Consider the following 26,555-nt stretch of genomic DNA (forward strand, 5'->3'; position numbering starts at 1 on the left):
CACCGAGGGCTTGCTGCTAGAGGTAGGATAGGTGTTAACAGTTGGGCACCAATGTTAGTAAGGGCAGAGTGAGAGCAGGAGAAGGGGTGAAAAAGAATGGAGACTATTGAGCCCTTGTATGTTGCTCAGGGAAAATTTTGCAAAAAACAGTTTGACTGCAATGCAAGCACACAACTGCAGATGCTGATAACCTGAAGCAGAGAATGCTAGAAATACCCAGCACTGATCATTCATCAGAATGGTTTGTCTCACTGACTTCTATTTTGTCCTCTGTGGATAATGCCTGACATTTTGCGTATCTCCAAGATGTTCTGCCTTCTGCTTGGGCCCACAGTCACACAGCCATCTGCAGCCTGTCAACTGTAGCATGGGCAAGGATTACATTCTTTGGCAAATGGTTCATTTGATCAGCTACCCATAGGAGTCAGGAATTTGATTTGGAGGAGGTGGGGCATGCATGTGACAAGATAGCTAAGGTGAAAACAGAAATTGGAAATTCTTAACAAACAAGACCCTGGTCATCAGGTGAGGATTATTATGGCACAGGCGTGGTCCATACACCGCCAGTCACCTGAGCCATTTCATGTGGAGGTCAAGATGGATCACATCCACTAGGTTGTGACATGCCCCTATGTTACCCTTGTCCTAATCACTACCTTTATGTGTCTGCACCAAGCAGTGTGTAGGACTGAAATAGACAGACGCCAAGTGTACCACATGCTGAGGTTCTATCTCCCGCATTGCAAAGGATGAGACCCATCACACTGCCATGCAAATTTTCCATTCAGTTAGGCCCTGATGGACTATACACTCTTCATAGAAAGATTTCTGCAAAAAATTACTTTCAACCACAGTCCATCAAGTAGTGGTCAGCATAGACAAGCTCTGAGCCCCTGTGAGTGGTTGATTGGTTAGGAGGGAAGTATTAGAAACAACATCCAAGATCTCACTTGGCTGATACTGAACGGGGCTCTCCGTCAGATCATTCAATTCCCCACTGCATGTACTAGATGGCTCCAGTACAAATGAGATGATCATCCACCATCTTCTAGACTGTGTGTTTGCAAAAGTCTGGAACGGGAAGCAGCAGTTCTTGTCAAAGTTTACCCTGGAGCCTGAACTCTGTGGTCTACAGATGGCCCTTGACGGCACATGCAGAGAAAAACAGCCGCTGGGAGGGCATCAATGTGGTGAAATCAGTCCTCGTGCCTGCTTGAAAATGTGTTAGTCTTCCAGTACAACGGGGTCTCCACAAGCAAGTGGCACATTCCAACTTGCAAGTGTTAGTGTTGAGGAATGTACCGAAGTTCAGTGCAGCCACCATCACGACACTGGAGGGAATGGCCACAGTTTAGGAAGTAACATGGGTGCATTAAGAAGAAATACGAGTGGCTTCAACAAATTGTAAAAGAATCCATTGAACTACAAAACTGAACGTCCTGATTGTATTCACAATGTACATACTTTTTATGAGCTTTAACATAATTGTTGACATTGCAAGCATGTGGAGGGTGGAGGAAGCTCAAGGCAAGGTGGCAGGAGGGAGCACAATGTACAGGGTAAATGCATACAGTAACTGATCTTAGATTACCATCTTAAGTATATATTAACAGCCTCCAATTTCTCCATCCAAGATGGAATCCCTCTTCCAGGCGTTGCATTTTAAACATTTAAACACCACAGGCAGCAGACCCTGCACAGTTTAATTAATTGAATGTTTGAAATGCCTAAGACTCCAAGGTACCCTGGGGGACTTTTTAAAGCCAGAATGAAAATCTCACTGGAACCACACTCTCTCTGTGAGATGTGAAATGGCAGGAATGATAGACTTCCTCCTCAAGGGAGTCTGCCATCTCCTTTCTTTGGAGTCAGATGAGACCCTGAGAGCAGATTTGCACTGAAATTTTAACACCTAGCAGAGACACCAAACTTCCAGCAAAAGTACATTTTATTTGCATTCAAAGGCTTTGTAGCTGAGATTTCTCCTGCCTATATATTTACCTTCTTTATTTCTGTTTCATTCATAGATTTGCATTAATGTGTAACAACCAGTTTACTGCTTTGTGGGGGCTTCTGGAATTATCTGTTCCCATGGGACTCTATTTAATTCTGCAAGTTACCTCATCTACATTTTTACATAACACTGCATTCAACCAATACTATTTTACAAATAGTTAATATACCCATAATTTTTTGACATCTCTGGATAAAATGTAAATTATCAATCTTTTCACAAATACATCTGAAATATCAGCAGATATCCCAATTCAATCATAAAAATTCTTAACTGCAGAGAAGACATGGCTGGAAACCTCCCTTAATAACAGGATTGTTTTCACGGCAAGGACCACAATTTGTACAGTACAGAAAAAAAATCACAAACCTGTTTAGGTTTAAATTTCACAGAATTTACTGTGGCCAGTCAGCAGCATTTATGGTTTCTTGTGCATCTTCATTTCAAACCTGTTCACAGTCTCCAACCAATAGTCTGTATAGCCCCACTGTAAATTCATGGTAAACCTATACTTCATCGGTAATCCCGTTCACATTCCTCCTCTCAGTCTTACAGAACAGAAACTGGCCCTCTGGCTCAACTCATCCATGCCAGTTGAGATGTCCATCTCAGCTGGTCCTATTTGACCTAAATACCTCAAAGCATTTTCTATATTATATATATACATACACACACACACGCACAGGTCTCAGCATTAATGTCCAGGTGCAATTGCTGAATAAATACTGTTCTATAAAACTATTACCAACTGACCAGACACTGCAAGTGGCCCAACTACTGCTTAAAGTTCTGCATAAAGAGTCAATTATTCCAATTTTATTTTTCTCGCTAATGTTGCTCCTGGAACTAATGTGCTCTTCCTTGGATTTTGTGTTTTATTTCACGTCACAGCATCTGCAGACTTTTTTCTTTGACCAGCATTACTTTCCTGTTCTATATCCATTAACTTTACTTAAGGAGCCCAAGATTCCACAAATTTTGCTAACCACTCCTATTATGCCCTGCCATGTTAGTTAATGTTTCCATGAATCACCACTACCCCGCCACTACATGCTTTGAACTGAGTTGTTAAGGTGTAGCGACCTGGGAAAGGTTTCACAGCCTATGTAATAGTTTCTCTGTAGCACAGTGTTTGGGTTATAACTAGAGATAACGGGGGCTTTGGCATGTGTGCTGTCCAATGAAGGGAGGTGTTTTTCTTTCTTGCGTGCTTGAAAGGTTTTGCAGTCTTTTGTTCGGCGGAAGATGGAGGGAGAAGATGCCAGAACGGGGAAGTCAGACTGCAGGACAGAGTGGAGTGGACTTGGAATGGGGTCGGGAGTCGACAATGCCTGGGGGGAAATCGATGGAGAATGAACAGACGGGAAAACAGTGAGCTCCAACATTGCGCATTAGACTGTTTCATGAGAATGGGCCCCTTTTCTTTTTTTTTGTTTTTTTATTGACCTACAGTCATATTAATAATTATAAAGCTCAATCATTTAATTGCATATTGTGTACTGTTTGCTATGTCGTGGTACTGATTTATAACAAAGGAACACATCACACAGCATCCACCCAAACAAGATTTCTCAAGTTTGGCTGGGCCGGAAGCGGTCTTCCCCGAGATGAAGCCGCTAGCCGAACCTGAGGGCTACAAAGGTTACATTGCTTCTCCTCATACTTCCAGTGAAAATATCTATGAAGTATTGTTTGCTATCTGTCTGTAGCCATCTACACCCCATTTCAGTAGATTGGTATCATTCAGGTTGATATAGTGAGAATCTGAATGTCCTACAACTTAGAAACAGGCCCATCGGCCCATGTCTATGACAACCCTCTACCTATAAGCACTGTCTGTATTTACCTACATCATTTCTCTTTCTGCTTCACCCTGCTGCATCCACATCTCCTTCTCAGTTCACAGACCACTTTGAAACACCTTGCTTTACCTGCTTCAACCAACGCTGCGCTTTCCTTCACTCTGTCCATCCCTGCTCCTGGTTCACCCTCTACTCTTTCACATCCACTCAGTCTACATCTACATTCTGCCATCTTCCTTTCATGTCCACTTGTGCTGGACCTTGCTGTATTCCTTTCAGGATTGCTAGCATTACACACTGGTGTATCCCCTGCTGCTCCACCCTGCCTCTCCTTTTCAGATCGGCTTCGTCTGCAGTCTGGTGTCTCCACATCCACTTTGCCAGATGAATTCTGGGTTATTCTGCCACCTTCTCTATGCCACCACAAACTCTCTACCCTCCATCGTTTGCCACCTTCTCAGTCTATTCAGACTTCGCCTTAGCAGATACACTAGCTCATCAGCCTGCATCTCTTCACGTTACCCAGCCTGCTTCTAGTTGCTCCTCTGCTCTGTCCGTCCCTGCCTGGCTCACCCTACATAGTGTGCTCGGACTCTTTCATATCCACTCCATCTCAAGCCTACCGTCTCCCTTTCACGTCAGCTTGAGCTGCCCCCCTACTGGGTCTGCACCCAGTTTGCCAAATGCACTCCAGGTCATCCTGCCACCTCTACCCTATACTCTCGCAGTCCTCACTATAACTATATCTTTCTTGGTCTTTGGAGACCTGTTGGAGCAGCACCTCGACCCTTTTTAAGTCAGCCCCAATATCAATGTCAGTAATCTAAAATAAATCTATTGTTTTCTGCTTGTTTGATGCTTACATTGGACCACAGGAGAGACGAGAACCTCTTGACATTTCTGTTTTAAAGCCTTTGAGTGAATAAAAGTTGTGGGACGATGGGAACTTGCCCTTTTACAATTTATTTTAAATGTAATTAATGGATGGACGTAAAATCCTAGATTTTCCATCCCATTAAGAGCAAAACAATTGCCGATTATTTTACTATTCCAGGAATCAGCAATGTTTGGGATTACTGCATGTGGAATTTACAGTGGAAAGCCCCCAATTTCTGATTCAGTTTTCTGATCCATCAGTCCCTCAGCGAGGATGACTTGCTACACCTCCAGTTCAGGCTGTATTCAGAACAGGCTGTTGTTTGCACCTTCCTCTGTCCCAATGAAGGAAGTTCAGTTGCTTCAACTACAAATTCAATCAATAAATAGAGTACAATCAAGTTGGCTGCATGTCAAAACTGCTGGCACCAGTAGTGACCATTAACCGATGTCCAGATAAAATGGGAAATTCTTGCCAGGGAACTTACTCCAGATCAATTATGAATGTCAATGCTTTCCCACTGACTGAAAGTTTTTAATACTATTGTATTAGAAACTTCTAAATATACCTCTTGAATTACTCTCACTGCAGCCTGCTATTTCCCTTTAAGCAGGGTATACTGTCGTAATGAACTAGCAATTTTGCGATCTTCTGAAGGGCTCGGCAGACTTAACTCTCAAGCATGCAGGTACGGCATCATTCAGCACATGAAAGTACATTGCCATGGGCGGAAGAGAGAGAGGAGGGGAGGACTCCAAGACAGGCTGAAACACAGAGGAAATTGAATTGCTCTGCCTGGCATCTTGAGAGTAAATGTACAGTCACTGGAGAACAAGACTGAGGATCTAAGAGCAAGATTGCTGCATTGGAGGGAAATGAGCAATTGCTGTGTTCTCTGTTTCAAGGAGATATGGCTCATTCCAGACATACCAGATATATGGGTAAGACCCGAAGACTTCTCAATACACAGGATGGACCGAATTGCAGTTTTAGAGAAGGCAAAAGAGGGGGGACTATATTTCAAGATAAACTCTTTGTTGTACTTTTGTTCCCACCAATCTGGAACATCTAACAATTAAATGTCGACCATTATACTTATCAAGAGAATTTTCCTGTGCGATCCTGACTATAGTTCATATGCTTCCAAAAGCCAATGTAAATCAGGTACTTGAGGTATTGAATGCTGCCATCACCAAACAAGAAACAGTCCACCCCAACTCATTTCAAGCCATAATCAGGGACTTCAATCAGGCTTCTGTGAAGAAATCTCTGCTCAATTATCAGCCTACAACTTGTAGCACACTGGAAAACTGCTATACTGTGATTAGAAATTCCTACCGTTCCATGCCTAGACCACATTTCAGAAAATCTGATCACTTGATGTACTTCTCCTACCTGCATATAGGCAGAGCCTAAAGAGCGAAGCTCCAGAGATGAGAACAACAAAGAGGCAGTCACAGGAGGCAGAGGAGTGGCTACAGGATTGCTTCAAGTTGGTAGACTGGACTGTGCTCAAGAACTCAGATGAACTACGAGATCCACAATCTGCTGAGGACTAGATCAGTGGCATTCAGATCCAGCAACCAAGTAAGATACAAGAAATCGAGGTAAGCCATTTCACATGCCAAGTGGCAATTCTGAATCAAATTTTAATCATTGACAAATGCGTAACAGGTGTGGCAGAGCTTGAATGCTTTCACCTCCTACAAAGTGAAAACAAACATCATAGGTGACAAGGCTTCGGTTCCAGATAAGCTCAATGCCTTCTATGCCCACTTTGACTGTCAAAACATGGAGGTACCTTCACGGACTCCCATAGACCCCAATGACCCCATGATTTCAGTCTCTGAGACTGATATGAGAGCATCCTTCAGGAGAGTGAATCATGGAAAGCATCAGGCCCAGACAGGATACTTGGTTGAATACTAAAGACCTGTGCTGATCGACTGGTTGAAGTGTTCACCGATATCTTCAATCTCTCACTTTGGCAGTTTAAGTACCCATCTGCTTCAAGTAGGCTTCAATTATACCGGTACCCAAGAAGATCATGATAATTTGCCTCAATGATTATCATATAACAATTACAGCACAGAAACAGGCCATCTCGGCCCTTTTAGTCCGTGCCGAACGCTTACTCGTCCAGTACGACTTACATACAGTGAGATGAAGTACTTTGAGAGGTTGGAGATGACACATATCAACTCCTGCCTGAGGAACAACTTGGATCCACACTCCGATTTGTCTACCAACACAACAGGTCCACAAGCAGATGCCATCTCATTGGCTTGTCACTCAACCTAGGAACATCTGGACAGCCAAGATGCATACATCAGGAAGCTGTTCATTTGACTACTGCTCTATACTGAATACAATTTATTTCCTCAAAACTAATCAATAACCTTCAAGACCATGACCTCAATACCTCCTTGTGCAACTGGATCCTTGATTTCCAAACTTGCAGACTTGAGCCAGTCGGATTGACAACAAAATCTCCTCCACAATCTCCATCAGCACAGGTACAGCAGAAGGCTGTATGACTCGCCCCTTGCTCAACTCACATATACTTATACTGGGAGACTAAGCACGTATTCAAGTTTGCTGATGACACAGTTAAGTGCAATTATGAAGAAAATAGAGTAGCAGCTCTACTTCCTTAAAAATTAGAGAAGATTTAGCATGACATCTAAAACTTTTACAAACTTCTAATAAAGATGTGTGGTGGAGAATATATTGTTTGATTCCATCATAGCCTGGTATGGAAACACCAATGCCCTGGAATGGAAAAATCTTACAAAAAGTAGATACAACCCAGTCCATCACCAGTAAAGCCTTCTTCGCCACAGAGCACTGTTGCAGGAAAGCAGCGTCCATTATCAAGGACACCCAAACCCACCACTTCCTCCCTACACACACACATACAGGCCATGCTCTCTTCTTGATGTTACCATCAAGGTGGTGGTACAGGAGTCTCAGAACCCATACCACAACGTTCTGGAACAGTTATTACCCTCAACCATCAGATGCTTGAACCAATGTGGATAATTTTACTTGCGCAATCACTGAACAGTTTCCACAGCCTATGGACTCACTTTCAAAGACTCATCTCATATTCTCAATACTTATTGTTTTATACCCTCTTTTGTATTTGCATATTTGCACACTCTGCTGTGTTTTGCACACTCTGCTGTGTTTTGCACATTGGTTGTTTGTCCACCCTGTTGGGCGCAGTCTTTCATTGATTCTATTGTGTTTCTTGGATTTACTGGATATGCCTGCAAGAAAATGAATCTCATGGTTGTATGCTGTATAGTGACATATAATGTATGTACTTCAGTAATAAATTTACCTTTATTTTACATGTACTGTACCACCCAGCAAGATTATACTTTCATCTCAAATACTATTTTTCTTTCTGCCTGTCTTCTCTCCCAATCAATCTACTTTTCGTCCTCCAAAGTTTTCAAACGGAGCCATTTATCCTTATAATTTTTTTTTAAAACATCTCCCTCAAATAATTTTAAACATTAAGTAGAAGTGCACCAATACTTCCTTCAGAAATATTATTTCCCTCATTATATCCTTTTCACCACTTCCAATACCCACCCAATCTTCTTCAGGATTTGACAATCTTTTTGACACACAGACTGAAGATCTGCTTCCCACCACTAATCAAAGCATCTTCTTTGACTTGTCTCTCCAACAACTCATCATGCTGAGGAAGGATTGCCTTCATGATGTTAACTGTTTACTGTTTTTATTTTACAAACGCTGATTGTGATGTGCACTTCTTTCATTTTTCAAGATTCAGAATGGATAAGTTAAATTACATTTTTAAAAATCCACCAGCTTTTTAAACAGTAGCTAAATACCAAGAGAAGGCAGAAAGACTACAGGGAAATTCAAAAATAGTTTCTTCTAAGATAAAATAATTTCTGTTTGTAAATGAATTTAGATTCTGTTACATATTCAAAACTATCGAAGCAAATTAAAACTAGTTACATTCTGTGACGACTGTTTTCTCTTATTGATTGTGGATCACTAGCTGAACTTGTACTGTATGTTCATTTCAGAAGTCTGAGCATTTTAGAGAAGAAATGGGCTGAAAAGCCAGGACAGGAAACATTTCTATAATGATGAACAAAAGTGGCAGGATATGCACTAGCTCTGTAGTACAATCTGAATCCTGCAACACTGGATGAATGTTAGTAGAAAGTGAGGAATTATAGTTGCAGAGAAGGCATCAAGTTCTCTGCCAAAGTTCAGAGGAAATCCAGAAAAAGCAAAAATAAAGGAAATGCAAACTTGACCATTTTGGATTTGTTTTTAAAAAAACCTTAAATACAGTCAATTATTTTGGATATCCACCTCTCATGTCCTGTGTTCTTAAAGAAGCAATAGGGCATGTTTTATTTTCTGACTTATCCATGAATATATGACCAATGCACTGCACTCATTATTTTACTGGTCCCAAGTTATTCAGAAAGCAACAGTGTGCAATCTAATACAATACAAAAAAAACTTATCAAATCATTCATTCTGTGCAGACAATAAGAATGTCTTGTCAGAATTGCTTAAGGCTATAGAGGGAGTAGGGATTAGCATTTAATACAAACTATTACTGTTGGAAAAATTAAATATCCATGTGGGATATATATCACCACCCAGCAACAGATAACAAAAAGAAATAAAGGCATTGAGAAAATAAAAACTGATCCAATACCACATATTAGGGGACAGGCAGCAAAATCCCAGGAGCAGACCTGATCTCTCTAATCATCCCTTGGGAAACAGACAATAACTGTTCCTGAAAATTGAATTTCTGCATCAATATTTGTTACAAGTGAGAAGCAGTGTTTGCAGAAACCATGCTAACTGAGCAAACACAGAGCTGTAGAGCATGTGCAGCAAAAGATGTGGAGACTGAATGAGATTCCGAGTAACAAACCTTTCCCACATTTACATGTACTGGCAACAAACCACAGTTTTTGTTCTCTTAAACAGATATCCGAAGCTACCTCTCCCTTCGATGTATTTCACACACACACAGATATATATATATCTAGTCAGCCTATTAAATTTTCCCAACTTTATTTCCAATTACTTTAATATGATGCATGCAGTATATTTTTAAAAAATCTGTCAAATGTTATATGGTCCTGCCTCTTTCCTTCGAACAATTAAACCAGGGAATCAGAGATCAGAAGCTACTTAGTGGTTGAGGCTTACTTAAATCCTGCTCTTATTCTGAGCAGAGCCATTAAAGTTTTCAGCTGCAGGTCCTTTTCTTGCCTGGGCCTCCGGTAATGTAAACAAGCATTAAGAATTCACTTAGCTCACCGTACAGCGCCAATATGTCCTAAGTATATTTACTGGCTGCCACCGCTATCATGCTCTTCCTGCTAAATTTGCTGCCTTTAATGGGAAGCACCACTCAGCTTGTGTACAATTCCGACATTATTAGAGTACAAATAAAACTGACAGATGGGCACTTGTCATTGCCAAGCACATGACCCTTGACCCTAAACCTCCCCCAAAATCATAGCGCAAGAAGAGTTTCAGAATCTTTCTGAGTAAATAGATCTCAATAATTGCTTCCCAGAAGAGAAGCATCACAGATTTCCAGCTTGGCAATTCCTCTCTTGCTGACAGGGAGGGCTCCCTCCATTCCATTCCCACAATTTATCCTTGTTCGATCGCTCAGAGGCTCAGCCGCTGACATGATGGATTTTAACCAACTTGACAATTATAGAGAACATGGAGCCTCTGGAGCTCTGAAAGATGGTGGGGGTTTGACATCACACTCAGCAGAAGGATAAATGCAGCAATGATGCAATCACCAACGATCTGAGACACTGGATTTAGAGTCAGAACCAATTGAAAATAATGAAAAATCTCTAGGAAAGGAAATCACTAGGTGAAATGAATTATAGAATTAGAAAGTACAAGATAAACTTATTATCAAAGTACATATATGTCACCATATACGACCCTGAGATCCATTTTCTTGCGGGCATACACAGTAAATTCAAGAAACACAATAGAATCAATAAAAGATCAACAGGACAGACAACAAACTGACAAATACACAATCAATCAATAAATAAATATACAAGCAATAAATAAATATCAAGAACATGAGATGAGAAGACCTTGAAAGTGAGTCTAAGTTGTGGGAACACTTCAGTGCTGGGACAAGTGAAGTTGAGTGAGGTTATCCCCTTTGGTTCAAGTGCCTGATAGTTCAGGGGTAATACCCATGCCTGAACGAGGTGGTGTGATCCTGTGACTCCTGCACTATCTTCCAGGTGGCAGCAGTGAGAAGAGAGCATGTAGGAACTTTCATTCAAGGGCATTTATGTTTCCATACCAAGCCATGATGCAACCAATCAATATACTCTCCATCACATACCTATTGAAGTCTGTCAGTTTTAGATTCGGAATGACATATTCACCAGCTTCAAAGCAAGCAGAAGTGCTGTTGAGATTTCTTCGTAATGGCACTTACATGCAGGGCCTTGGACAGATCCGCTGAAATGAAAACACCAAGGAATTTCAAGTTGCTGACCCTCCCCACCTGTAATTCCCCAGCGAGGACTGGCTCATGGACCTCTGGATTCCTCCTCCTAAAGTCAATAATCAGCTCCTAGGCCTTGCTAACATTGAGTGACAGGTTGTTGCTGTGGCACCATGCAGCCAGATTTTCAATCTCCCTCTCATCTGCAGATTCGTCACCACCTTTAACTTGGCCAACGACAGTGATGTCATCAACAAACTTGAATATAGCATTGGAGATATGTTTAGCCACACAGTCTTACGAATAAAGTGAGTGAGCAGGGAGCTATGCACACAAATTTGAGTTGCACCTGTGCTGATGGAGATTCTGGAGGAGATGTTGTTCCCAATCTGAACTGACTGGAGTGAGCAGGTGAGGACACCAAAGATCCATTTGCCAGGAGGTATTGAGGTCAAATTCTTGAAACTTATTGATTAGTTTTGAGGGATGATAGTATTGAATGCTGAGCTGTAGCCAACAAAGAGATCAGATGCATGCATTTTTACTGTCCAGATGTTCCTGGATTGAGTGAACAGACAATGAAATAGCATTTGCTGTGGACCTGGGGTGGATTAAAGTTGTTTCTCAAGCAGGAGTTGGTATGTTTCATCACCGTGGATGTAAGTGGGACTAGACAATAGTCGTTGTGGCAGGTTACCATGTCCTTCTTAGGCACAGTTATAATTGAAGCTTGCTTAAAACAGGTAGGTACATCAGACGATCAAAATGTGAGGTTAAAGACATCGGTGAACACTTCAGCCAGATGATCAGCACAGATCTTTTCTGAACATCTGAAGGATATTCTCATGCCAGACTCAGATTCACAGAGTCATCGGGAGCTGTGGAAGATCATGAAGATTCTTCCATGCTTTGACAGTCAAAATGAGCATAGAAGCTATTGAGCTCATCTGGGATGAGCTTTCCTATGCCACTTGGTTTCACTTAACGAGGTGATGGCATTCAAGCACTGCCACAGCTTTCGACCATCCATCAGTAATTCAATTTTGGTTTGAAAATGCCACTTCAAATGTAAGATGGCTTTCTGGAGATCATTCCTGGAACTCTTGCATCTTACTTGATCACCAGATCTAAATGCCACTAATCTGGCCCTCAGCATGGTTCATCCAGGATTTCTATGTAGTTGGGAAAAGGCTGAAAAACCTCTTGACGAGCAGAATGGTTGGCAACTAATCATTAGGTGTTCCAGGTAGGGAGAATAAAAGTGCAACAAGACCGCTACATCAAAGCACCATGAAGAGCTTATCATGAAACACAAACCCCCACCATTTGCCTTGTCTCAGTCAGCTGTCTAGTCCGTACTGTGTATTGAGAGGCCTTAGGGTCTGACTGACATACAGTTTCCCCCGCTATTCGAAGGTAGAGTGTTCCTATGAAACAGTTCATAAGCTGGAATGTCGTAAACTGAAGAAGCAGTTACCATTTATTTATATGGGGAAAATTTGTGAGCGTTCGCAGACCCAAAAAATAACCTACCAAATCATGCCACATAACACATAAAGCCTAAAATAGCAGTAACATATAGTAAAAGCAGGAATGATCTGATAAATACACAGCCTATATAATGTAGGAATACTTTTCTACAATCATTGCAGCACTGTCCACCGCAGTGAAAATCTCACGCAAGCGCTCTCGGCAGCACTCGCGGCAGAAACACCCGGCACAAGTGCCCCCAGTAGAAACACCTGGCACAAGTGCCCCCGGCAGAAACACCTGGCACAAGTGCCCCCGGCAGAAACACACAGTGCAAGTGCCCCCGGCAGAAACACCGGTGCAAATGCCCCCGGCAGAAACACCTGGCACAAGTGCCCCCGGCAGAAACACCCGGTGCAAGTGCCCCCGGCAGAAACACCTGGCACAAGTGCCCCCGGCAGAAACACCCGGTGCAAGTGCCCCCGGCAGAAACACCTGGCACAAGTGCCCCCGGCAGAAACACCTGGCACAAGTGCCCCCGGCAGAAACACCCGGTGCAAGTGCCCCCGGCAGAAACACACAGTGCAAGTGCCCCCGGCAGAAACACCTGGCACAAGTGCCCCCGGCAGAAACACCCGGTGCAAGTGCCCCCGGCAGAAACACCCGGTGCAAGTGCCCCCGGCAGAAACACCCGGCGCAAGTGCCCCCGGCAGAAACACCCGGCACAAGTGCCCCCGGCAGAAACACACAGTGCAAGTGCCCCCGGCAGAAACACACAGTGCAAGCGCTCCCATCAGAAGCACTCTTTCCAGTAACTTTTAAGCTATGAAGCTACCAAATAACACATAAAAATACACAGCCTATATAAAGTAGAAATAATGTATGTACAGTATAGTTTCGCTTACTGGAATCGAAAAGAGAGCGAGCAAACTGATGATGGTGTGTTAGGCTGAATCGTCGGATGTTGGGGTGGTGGGAAGTAGAGGAGACTGGGATGTCATCTCATCGTAGTCTGTTTCCAACAGGGTAGGTAGGACACCTTCTTCTATGTCTGCCTGCCTCGATGGCGAAGGTCGAGGTTCATCGTCCGCTGTGGCTGATGTGCAAGGCTTGAAAAACGACAGTATGCTTGACTGCTTAGCCTTGTGCATTTTTCTATCATACAGTTCTTTGTAAGCACTCAAACCATCTTGCAAATATGCCCTAAACCTACGTACCCTTTCAAAATTAAAGTCATACTTTTCTGCAATCAATGCAGTGTTGTCAATCACAGCGAAAATCTCACGTAATTGCTTCCCATTCAGTTCCTGGACGACTTCACTTTCAGGCCGTTCGCTTTTGCGTTCAATTTCAATTGTTATCCTTTCCTCTTCATCAGCTCTTCATCTCTCAGTTCTTGGTCATGGAATGCCAAAACCTCTTCAACATCATCTTTGTCAACTTCCACAAACCCAGCCTCCTGGGCCAAACTATGTCCTTAATTTGTTCACCACGATCGAAATGCTTAACTATGTCTAGTTTTACGCTAACTGTAACACCCTTACGCACTCTTTTAGGCTTTTCCGATACCTTAGAACTCATCTTGCTAACGGATACACAAAATAAATCGACATAAAGCACAGATGCTCACAGGCACGTGTTTAAGCAATGGCAGCTAAAATGCAGTTCTGGGGGAGGAACTTGGCTGCTCGGCGCGTGCTACCAACAGTGAAAACACCTTCTGTTAGCGAAAACAGGTAACTAATGTAGGTCTTTCATAACAGCGAGTTGACATAAAAAGAACGTTCAAGAAACGGGGCACACCTGTATCCTGCGTGTCCAGAGTGAGCCATCTCTCTATAAAATACAGAATGTAGCAATTCCTCATTTTCCACCAATACAACAATCTTGCCCTTAGGCCCTTGATACTGTTCTCCAGTGAGTGTATATTTGCTAACTAGATGCTTGCTAAAGGAACTTCATTTCTTGGGTTTCAGTCAGACTCAGAGTCCTCCCCCCTCCTCCCTCTCTTCCAGCACTGACGATGTAACTTTGTCTACTTAAAGGTGCGGTACCTACATGCTTGAGAGTTAAGTCCGCCAAGTCCTTCAGATAATAGTGAAATCGCAAGTTCATTAAGATGGTTCTAAAGTACATTGCTTAAAAGGAAAGTATAGGCTGCAGATTGCAGTGACAATAATTCAGAAGAGGTACATCTAGAAGTTTTGAAAGCAATTCCACGACATGTTGCTGTGGTTCACCGGTGCCATCTTGGCATTTATTTAGCAAATGCAGCACAGAAACATATCAACTGCAAAAGCTGAACTGGTCAATATTTATGTACCAGAATCCTACTAGTCTATTTATAGTTCCAGAACCAAGTTATGGAGACCTATTTGTTGATCTCCTTGTGTGGTGACCAAATCACTGGATGTAGTTAAGGCAGAGATGGATACATTCTTGTCTGGTAAAGGGATTAAGGGTTTCATGGAGATAGCAGGAGAATGGGGTTGAGAGAGAAAGAACTGACAGTCATGACTGAATGGCACAACAGATTCAATGGCTGAGTTCTGCTTCTAAACCTTATGGTCTTATTTAATCTCTTCCCCTCATTTCCCTACTCTTCCTCCTCTCCCTCACTTACCTATCTACTTCTTGCATTCGTCTACGGTAGTGAACACTGCAACAGTGATGGAGTAATGCTGTTGCTCTTTCAATAGAATCAATAAACGAGCAGTTTATTGCAGAATGCAGTCATAGACGCTGAGTTTAAGTCAGAATGCTCTGAAGACTAGCAGCAATCAGGAGGGCGCGGGTGACACACTTTCACACATCAGCTGTGGCAAATCTGTCCCTGTTACTTTGATGACACCAAGGGCTGCTCTAGACTTGCTGGCTGGAAGCCAATTTTATGGTAGCTTTGGAATACACAGCAGGTCTAACCTTGGAACCTCTGCACAGCTGTGACATTTACCCAGTAAACTATCAGGGGTTTTTGACCGAACACAGGAAGAATTAAAGAACGTTCAATCTTTAAAGAATGTTAGGCATATTTTATGGTGGGTTGTAGGTAACGGTTTGCAAATCACTGAAAGATGCAGAGCCTTAGTTACTTCTATGGCTACAGCAATACAGTAGCTGCTGGTCTGATATGACTGGCTCTGAACAGGTACTGCCTTGCTCACATTCACTTTTACAATTATTCTCTCAACCAAACAACAGAATTCGGCACATATACCATTTGACAGTGTGACTATAGATCCCATCTGCTTGTTAAATCTTTAATAGCTTGAGTGGCAGCAAGAGTTCACGTTATCAAGACAGCAGAGCAAGCTGAAAATCTGAACACTTATTAAACAGGTTTTAAAGGAGGATCTCCCATAGAGAGATTCTTTTTTGGTATCATTCTGATACTGAGAAAGAGGTAGTAAAATATAATTTACATGGAATCTACATTAAAGCATAAACACACCCATAGGATTTTATATCCCAAGGAATATGACATTGTAAATTAACCGTGATCAGAACTGATTTACCAAGGCTGAAGTATCTCTTCACTACTTAACCTAGTGCTCAAATCATGGACAATCATTAAAAAATACTGTTTAAGGAATTGTACATTGGTGAGGGGTGGAGGAGGGGTTTAAAACAGCACATCATTCACCACAATGTCACTGAAAGAAGACAGATCAATTTTGCTTTTTGCAAATTCCAGTAATATCTAGCAGTAGAAAACACCAAGTTTGAACTGCAGCAAGACATCGATCAGAGTCTAGCAATCCGTAAGACTCATCTGACTTGGACTGGAAACACATTATTGAAACGTGAGATGGATGCCTGATAAAATAATGAGATACTTAAGCAACTGTGGTTTCCTGCAGCTCCCGCATGTCAACAGCTTTACAAAGACCCAAGCTTCCCTTTGTGGGGGTGCTGGGACTACCTCCTGAAGGGAGAAAAATAAAATGAGGAGGACAAGAATTTGCAAGATCACTAACTGGGGCAAGGTTAAACTCAGTTTAATAAATCATGTCCATAACATATTAAAAAGGTAAGAGATATTTATTTTTATTATTCACAGTACGGTAACCCTTCTGGTTCACCGAGCCCATGTCACCCAAATACGTCCAAGTGACCAAATGACCTACGAACCCGTATATCTTTGGAATGTGGGAGGAAGCTGGAGCACCCACTGGAAGCCCATGTGGTCACAGGGAGAACGTACAGTCGGCCCTCCTTATCCGCGAATTCAACCAACCACGAATCGCGAAAACCCGGAAGTGCTCTTCCAGCACTTGTTGGAGCACGTACAGACTTTTTTTATCTTGTCATTATTCCCTAAACAATGCAGTATAACAACTATTTTACATAGCACTTACATTGTATTAGGTATTATAAGTAATCTAGAGATGATTTAAAGTATACGGGAGGATGTGCGTAGGTTATCGTGGATCGGGATCGAAAAAATCAGAAGTTCTCTTACTAAGTAAGTCGGAACAGGTACATCCGGTATTATTTAGCGTCAGTTAGTCAAACGTTTGTCTTAGTATACAGTATATATTTTACGCACTTAAAACACTTAAGAACATATGTTTCAGCACCGGGCTCAGGAACAGAAGTTCCCAAGTTCAATCCAGAGACAGATCGCTCCCGAGTGCGCTCTCCACCGTGTCAGGTTGATGTGGAGGATTAAAAACACAAAACCCAATAATTAAACCACTGCGTTGCTTAGTAATAATTGCAGCTTTCATCGGGGTAGACAGAGCCTTTCTCACTTTATCCTTTAAAATTGTTCCGATCGTTGACCGATGTAGCCGAACGCTTTTCCAATGACCGATGGCGTTTCACCTCTTTCCGATTGCTTTATTATTTCCACTTTATTTTCAATCGTGATCGTGATTATTTTCGTGAACAGAAACACTGCGGATTCAGATCTCTGCCACCGGGTTCTAAAGTCCACCGCACTGAGACAGGTTAAATAAGGTCTGTGGTTCCGCTAGGTCCTAAGGTCCAGCGTATTGAGACAAGCTGAATAAGGGACTTGAGCATCCGCATTTTTTGGTATCGGCGAGGGGTCCCGGAACCAATCCCTCACAGATAAGGAGGGCTGACTGTACATACAAATTCCTTACAGATAGCGGTGGAAATTGAACTGGCATCCGTGGCACTATAAAGCGTTACTCTAAGTGCTATGCTACCATGCTGCCCCCCAAAAAAAACACAATTCATAACCAGTTTCATTCACTGTTGTGTTTCAACTCTGGTCTGTCAGTCCATAATCCCTGCACCCTTCTACCAAGGCCCAATATTAATTTGATGGAAAATACTACACCTTCCTTCTGGCAAGATTTAATTACTGCAAATAACTCTCAAGTTCGCTTTTGATCTGTCTATATATTGTCTCTCCACCATCATAGCATGAACTGCTGGGCATTTCCCGCATCTCCCTTTTGGTTTCAGGTCCCTGGAACACCTATGACATACCCATTTTTAATTTCTCTCAAATCTATCAGCCAGACAGCTTTATTAATTGACTTAATACATACATGTCATTGCAATCTGGTCTCACCCTGTCAGTGATATTTCCATTACCCTCTCCATCCCTCTCTGCAATGTAAACACCTGCTCAGTGTATGTAGCATTGCTTTTTAAAATTTTTTTTTGACTTAGTGGGAGGCTCCTTCCAGACTGAAAAAAGTCATCCCTTTGTCACCATTAACCTTTGTCTGTTCTCTGTCAGGGAGCCAGTTTTTCTTCCATGTGGCAAGCACCTCTTTTATTCCACAACATTCAATATAGTGAAAATGGTTATGCTCTTGGGACATTAAACAGTGGTCCATGCGAAACATGATCTACATGAGTCAGATGCGATACTGTGTAAAGAAATTAATTTTTTTTTAATAAGTGCTGTTAAACACTTGGCAGGTCAGACAGCATCACTGAAGTGAAACAAAATAAATGTTTTGGGTCAAGTATCCTTCATCAGAATGGCAAGATAGCATCACAGAGGAACAAAATGGCTAGAGTTGGCACGGGTTTACTGCCCAGTGAAGAGCAGTGTCTGCAAATGCATACATCGCTAACTGCTATTTTTTTTTAAAACTGTTTTCCTTGCAAAGGGTGTTTCAGAACCAAAATGCAAATTTAGGCTTCCTCAAGTAGTGATCAAGAGAACCAACCCCACCTCCCCAGCCAGCTCCACCCCACTAACGCACTCTTCTTGCAACTTGTATAAGCATTCGCTGCTTTACTTAAATCATAGTGGTGATTTCCTGCTGCCCCGATCTATGGAATTTTTAGGCATAACTGACTGGGTCACCCAGAATTGTTGTTCCACATTCCTGTGTAGAGGACGCAAGGGAAGGGTCAATGGTCACTCCAGCCCTTAACTCACTCACTCACCCATATAAAAATTAGCTTTCTGAAATTAAAAACCATCAAGCACCATGTCTGTCTGATTCCCGCTCTAAAACACTTGAAGATTCAGTAACAATTTGAAAGCACACCACAAAACAAAAAAAAAATCCCAAGGGCTCTAGATGCAAATAATCCCCTATCCCATGTGGTAAAAGATTGAAAAGATAAATTCTGTCCAGAGAAAATCTGATCTCCTCACACACAGAAAATCAACAGTCTTCCCACGAGGCCCACATAGAGATGCTGGACTTCCCTTGCTATTCTTCTGACTCTTTAGAAGTCATTCCCTTGGCCTCTGATCGCCAATCCACTATCCTCCCACTCACTTTACTGCCACTGAATGCCACAGTTGTAATCTCACTACTTCAGGTGTCACTACCATCAGTTCAAACACCAGTAAAAAGCCTCCGAATATTAATGAGTCTCCCAGGCCACTGTCTCTTGGACCAGCAGATCCTAGTTTTCAGTTGGTCTGTTCTTCACATCCCTTGTTATCAGGCAGTAATGTTGGGAAGTGCCAAAATCATCTCCTTTCTAGGTTTAAAGCACCAACAGTGTTTGAAGTTGCTAAGCCCCCACTCCTTCACGGACCCTACATCAACTTGCTTATACCCCAAGCCACGATACTCTCAGCCTTCACTGCATACCATAAACAGAACAGCCTTGGTCACACTGGAACATTGGATGTTTAAGATGATATCAATGGGCATCTGTCGCTCAGTCTGCGTCGCCCAGCTTCCGCATCAAAAAGGCTGAGATACCACATGAAGCCCCATTGAATTCATTACTGTTCTATAAACTTCGATGCAAATCTTTTCCATTTGGCTGTGAGTTAAATTTGTAAGCTTTTTTTGTGCAAGGAAGGGGCTTGGAGTTTGACGTCACACAATTCCTAATTTGTTTTTCTGCATGTGGAGTGGGGGGAAAAGAGGGTTGACACTCTTGTTGCCGTTACAATTTGAATTTGGGGCGATCTGTATGTTTTTTGTGTGGGGGGACGACCCATGGTTTTCTTTGTTTTGTGGCTGTCTGGAGAAGACAAATCTCAGAGTTGTATACTGCAGACACACTTTGGTAATAAGTGAACCTTTGAACCGTTTCAGAGCACCAGAATGAATCAAAAATTAACCAGTTTACCAATGCTGTTGCCTCTCATAATTTAAAAGGTAACCAACATAACTGCCACATAATTTGAAGCCATCTTAAAAGGGCTCCGAATCCAGGTGCTGTAACTTCTGTTTTGCAGTCAATTTTCACACCATTATATCTAAAAACACCAATGAAAATAATATGACATTTATCCACTTAGTTTTTGGTAGGCTGGTTGCTTAACGTGTGGGCTTACACCCTGTCCTTCAAATAAACCTAATCATGCAGATTAAGCCTCTACTTAATAGCTGAAAACATAATCTCCAACACTGTGGCACTCCCTCACTACTGTGAAATGTCAATCTGAAATGATTGCGTTCTCTGGAAAGTGACAGAATCCACAACCTCCTGACTCCCATCACAGTATACAACCACACCATGTTCACTCACGTTTAAAGCAGCAATCATGATAGAATCACTTATGTGCCATTGGCCAGTTTAAATATAATCAACTTTTTTTTAATGTGTATTTCTGATTGTAGCTTGTTGTTGGATTTATTAGCATTATAACACAAGCAGGCAGGTTATTCTTCATTTAACCTCCTTACGTTACTGGTCCTGGATATGTAAGCGATAACCATACAATAAAGTTAATACATAAAGTTTATAATCAAAGCCATAAGAACATTATAGTTTAAAAAGTTACAATTTCAAACTTGCAGGTTTAACGGGATGAGAAGAGGGTACAGCCACACTCAAGGATCCTCAAATCAAAAACAAAGATACTCTCTCAAGTCATATTTGTATATTCCAGCTATATGTCCTTGTACACTGTATCTACATGCTTAAGTTACAGTTTATTCACATTCTTCCTAGTTTTACTTGAGTAAATCAATGCTTAATCTTAAAAAAATCTTATCGATTTGTTTCACCTCCTCCCCAAATGGCCACTAGTCAGTATACATAGATGCAGGAGGCTAACAGACTCCTTTGAAGACTGACTCCTAGCTGCCTACAAATAGCATATAGATAAATGCAGCTTGGTAAATCATTCATTCAGCAGAGTCTTTGTCCTGACTTTCAAAGATCCGGTACAATACTGTTATAATCCTGAATAATTATTGCAGCAGATGTCACCGCATTTTTTTCTAAACCTTGATATGCAAAAGCCCAAGCTCTTACAAAGATCTGAAACCACAAAGGCTATAAAAAATACAATGCCTAGATGCAAATTATCTACATCATCTTAAAAGCACAGTGAATATTGATATTTTTTAAAATATCGTTTACTGGCTTTGGTACCACTTCATTTTAGTTTATTAGAATTTAATTTGCTTCACTAAACAAGGAACTGCTTTTCTAAAGTTGGTTCAACAATTTACAATGTTGAACATATAAATCTAAAACTATATCAAATAAATGCAAAAGACAATTAAATTAATTGATAGCTCGACATATGTGTGGCAATCTCACTTCAGTTTTTTGGGATCCAGTTGTGTAGTCAAGTACAGCAGTCATTTTCCACCCACAAAAACAAAAAATACTTACAATTCAAAATGAAGCAGGTTGGGAAATTTGAGAAAGAAATTACACAATTGAAAGCATCTTTCTCCCAACACCGATAATTTTGCAGCTTCAGGTGAGACCTGACGCTAAACCCAAGGCTCTTCTACCATTTCTGGGGTGAGGAGTTATTGAAAGTGCCATAGCTGGATTCAGAGACCACAACCTTTAGCCACAACTCACCCAGTCCTGAAGATGAAGGGTCTCGCCCGAACTGTTTACTGTTAATTCCACTCCCTAGATGCTGCCTGACCTGCTGAGTTCCTCCAGCATTTTCTGAGTGTTAACGTTTTAAAATCTACCTTATATTTCTGCAGTCCGAAAACATGGGTAACCAATAATTCCAAATTAATCAATAAAAAAACCGTTTTCCCCTACTTATCCTTTTACAAATATCAAAGTAGTTGGTAAATTGTGCAAGCTGTAGAAGATACCTCTATATAATTTGACTAATCTACTCAGGTCCTGACCAGACTACAGGATAAACATCACCATGGCCCACCTGTCTGTCTGTATATAAACCCAAGACAGCATCAACCTTCCGCCAAAAGTCAGAATTACTACTCCCTTTCCATATGCTTGTCTACTTGATTGTTCATAATTGCCATCTTATAATCACAAATACTCAAAACTGAAATCCCTGCATAATAATTAACATGCACCTTTATAATAAATCAAAACCACATGCAAATTAACAAATAAATACAACTGCTGAAATGGCTGCACTCAGCCGAGGAAAAAAACATAAGAAGAGGTTTTCTGTTGTAATATCAAACCATGCCCGGACTTATATTTTATGAATTCTAACACTAACATTGCGTGTCTGTGTAATTGGAACACTAAACTAGGATCATGCGTGTGAAACACTATTTGAGCGACTTTCCAGCCAGGTTCGAACATTTCACACCGGCGAAGCGTCAACCAGATACCGAGGGTACAAGATTCAACCAAACAAAAATGGTTTGGATTACAGGCCCCCAAGAAAGAACACGGGATCATTGGAAGCCTTTTATTGGTTGAGCGGGATACAGAAAATACATTTTGTAGGGCTAATGTTTTTTAACTTGTGGGGTTTTTTTTTTAAAAAACCCATCATACAGAAATAGCACTCTCCATCCCGGAGGTATCAATATGAAGCGGAATAACAGGTTGTCATCGCAACAAGCTCTGGAGTCAGGCGTTGCTGCTGCTGAATGCCACTGCGCTGCTTCCTCAACGCGAGCCCCGTCTCTCGCATCCTCGGAAGCGGCCCGGAGCGCCCCGGCACCCGGCACCACCCCCACCTGGGCTCCGGCTCCGGAGCTGCGCCTGCCCGGCATGAACCCCGTCAAAAAACACCCCCCCAGCTCGCTGCGACCCTCACCTGGACTCTGGCCCGGCAGCTGATGCTGGGCGTGCAGCTTCCCCGTCTTATTGTGCGCCTCCACGCCAGCCTTTGCAGTCGGCTTACCCCTGATGGAACCGTTCAGCCCATTGCAGCAAAGCAGGACAAATAAGGCTAGGTAACTGAGCGAATCGGACATGGTTTAAGGGCGGCGGTCCGGCGGGGTGGGTGCTTGCGTCAAGGAGGCAGCAGGAGCGGCGCGATCCGGTACGTTCCCATGTTTGTTTATCTGCTGCTCGGTGCGATCCTCGTTGCTGTCGGATCCGATGGAAATTTCTCTGGAGGGGCGGCGGAGCTGGCGCCCTCCACAGGAAACTCCCGGCTGTGCAATAACACCTGTCCATCCGAGCAGCCGACGCAGGAGCGAAGATGACCAGAACGCCGCGCTGATCAAGTGTTATAATTAACACTTTACTAGAACTGAAGCTATGAATAACTCTACCACGTATGGGACCAAACCTGCACTTGTCACCATCTTCCATTCCTTCCTTCATTGACCAATAGGTAGGGGCTCTGTGAATTGAAAATTGACGTCAAAATGTTTCCATTACCGCACCCAATCCGTAATATGGCTTATGGGTGACTGAAATTCCCATCCTGGACTTCTCTGTTCCAGTGCATCCCATCCAGCCACCCACCTGAGCACATCAAAACGTTTCTCTGCTGTAATTTAATCTTCAGAGCACTTCAAGCATCACACAATATCACTAAATTGTTCAAGTATTATGGAATAGCTTCAAAACAAAGTATTATCTAAATAATACCAAGTCTTTGTTGGACAAGCTCAGCAGGACTTACCCTCCACTCTTTCCCTGTAGCCCTGTAAATGACTCTCCTTTCTGTATGTGTCCATTTCCTTTTATACATACCTAATGGGTTCTACTTTCACTGCCTATACAAATGAGTTATAGGTCATAACTGCATTTTGTGAAAAATAAGTTTTTCCTCAGTACATTTCTTCCAATAACTTACGCTCATGTTCTCGCAACAAAAGAATGTTTAAGATTCTCATCCTGGTTTAAAAGAACACTTGCCTTGTTCCTTTCTCTATTACTCAACAGTACAGTACTACAACTCTCAGGTCTTTGCACATTCAATTCTCAGCTGGGGCAAATTCCAATGTTAATTGCTTCAGTTGCAGCAAATATGCCTCCAGCTACCAAGCCATCAAGTTCTGGAATTCCTTTCAAAAACCTTTCTTCTTTAGAGATGTTCCTTAAGATCTATTGTACAGAAATAGTCATCTCTCCTAACTCCTTCTTATTAGCTTGGTGTCAAATTACTTGAAGACACACTACTAAAGTAGCTTGGGGTACTTTATGATGGTGTAGGCATTATCAGTGTAATCTCTTAGTAATTCAGAGAATTAACCAAAATACAATTGGATTGCAGCAGTAAGACTGTACTCTCAGCAACCTTTCAGATGGGATGTTAAACATTTACACAAAGAATTTTAATGTTCCTATTTCAGTCAGATTGGACATACTTTGCTCCAACTTTATTTTGGTCAGCTTGAAGGCTCTGTATTCTTCCACGTGATAAGCAGACTCCTGGCTTTAGAATGCAATAATTTTAGACTAAAAAATAAATTCTTAATGTGCTGATGTTTTTTTTTAGAAAAATAGAGGGCTATGGGTAACCCCAGTAATTTCTAAGGTAGGGACAGTTCGGCACAACTTTGTGGGCCGAAGGGCCTATATTGGTTTTCTGTTACTTTGAGTGGGTTCTTTAGCTTTTGTTTTTACTAGAAAAATATTAAAGAGGTATCCTCATATACATGATTTCATGGTTTGCAGCCTCTCCATGTTGAACATGATTCTGCTTGCTTAAAATAGACAGCAAAGACAAAAGATAATCATCCATACTGTCCATTCACAAACCTCTTCCATTAAAATTATGTAACCACCATACCCCATTAAAAGATCAGAGTAAAGTTATTATTAAAGTACATGCATATCACTATATATTACCCTGAGATTCATTTTCTTGTGGGCACACTCATTAAATCAATAGAATAATACCATTAACATAATCAGTGAAAGACCACCCACTTGGATATTCAACCAGAGTGCAGAAGACAACAAACTGTGCAAATACAAAAGGAAGAAATAACAATAAATAAATAAATAAGCAATGAATAGCAAGAGCATGATACAAAGAGTCTTTGAAAGTGAGTCCATTGGTTGTGGAAACATTTCGCCCGATGGCCGATGGGTAGTAACTTCCTGAACCTGATGATGCGAGCCTGAGGCTCCTGTACCTTCTTCCCTATGGTAGCAGTGAGAAGAGAGCATTCCTGTGTGGTGGGGGGTCCCTGATGATGGATGCTTTCCTGCGACAGTGTTTCACGTAGATGTCCTCAAAGGCTGGGAGGGCTTCACCCATGATGGACTGGGCCACATCCACTACCTTTTGTAGGATTTTCCATTCAAGAGCATTGCTGTTTGAACACTGGTCTGTGATACAGCCAGTCAATATACACTCCTCTACACATATACAGAAGCTTGTCAAAGTCTTCTCTTCCTTGTGCATTTACTTATCTCGCTAGCTTTCATGACCTTCAGACTATTGGAGAATCAATTTAACAAATTTATTCCTGTTTTTCTTGTAACAAGAATCAGGTTTATTAATGCTGATCTGTAGGTTAAGAAGTTTGTTGTGTCAATTATTACTCTTTTTATTTTTTACTTGGTCGATGTTGAGATGTTTCCACGAATGAGGGAGTCGCAAACAAGGGGTCATTAAAAAGTGCCAGTCATTTAAGACTAAGTTGCACAGATTCATTCTGAGTGTAGTGGATCTCTGGACATTTGATGCTGAGGGTGTATTGATAGTTAAAATATTGAGGGCTATGGGGACCTGCCACAGAGAAGCAGTTAAGGCCAGCATATATCAGCCGTGATCTTTTGAATGCTGGGATAGACAAGAGAGGCTGAGTGGCTCCTATTTTCTTGTGGGTACAAGCATCACTTAAACCATTATCATTCAAACAATCTTTATTCAATCCATCCATCTGTGACAATTCACTTATCGGGCCACTACTCCCTTCAGTTCGAACGACTTCATTGACTACCTGTGCACTTTGTACCCGAGGGACATTTCAACACTTTATTCCATTTGGAAATTCAACTATCTCAAATGACAATCCACTATTGAAATATGGGACCAAATAGAAGTGTGCCAAAGTAATCAACAAGGAGAATTGATGGACAATCACTGCGAATGGTTAAGTCTCAAACAAGGCATTTTGAAAATTCAGACAACTTGCCTAATGAGCCACCAATATCCTTACCAACTGATTGACAAGCCACCCTGCTTCTGATCTGCAGTAACTGTGGCTAGTCTAAATGCCTATCAATGCAAGAAACGGGTACAATGCAAGACCAGAGTATAAGGGCGACACCATAAAAGTGGCCCTTGGCAGCATGAACCTGAATGGCAATGAA

The 26,555-nt window shown here is 41.9% G+C and overlaps 1 protein-coding gene across 5 annotated transcripts in view; it reads right to left on the reverse strand.

Annotated features, from left to right (window-relative positions):
• fam171b (family with sequence similarity 171 member B) overlaps window positions 1-24,170 on the reverse strand; it is a 55,203-nt gene extending 31,033 nt beyond the window's left edge. The window contains exons 1-2 of one of the 5 annotated variants that reach the window (XM_073047044.1): window positions 23,908-24,010; window positions 23,569-23,622 (exon numbers count right to left, since the gene is read on the reverse strand). In XM_073047044.1, the coding sequence (XP_072903145.1) occupies window positions 23,569-23,584 (16 nt within the window). In that variant the 5' untranslated portion in view covers window positions 23,585-23,622; window positions 23,908-24,010. Of the gene's footprint in view, window positions 1-23,088; window positions 23,377-23,568; window positions 23,623-23,907; window positions 24,046-24,081 lie in introns of those variants that run through there. The other 4 variants (XM_073047042.1, XM_073047041.1, XM_073047040.1 and 1 more) reach the window with 4 other exon arrangements.
• Window positions 24,171-26,555: the final 2,385 nt, after the last annotated feature.

This window comes from Hemitrygon akajei, chromosome 5 (genome assembly GCF_048418815.1).
Source record: "Hemitrygon akajei chromosome 5, sHemAka1.3, whole genome shotgun sequence".
Classification (NCBI taxonomy): Eukaryota; Metazoa; Chordata; class Chondrichthyes; order Myliobatiformes; family Dasyatidae; genus Hemitrygon; species Hemitrygon akajei.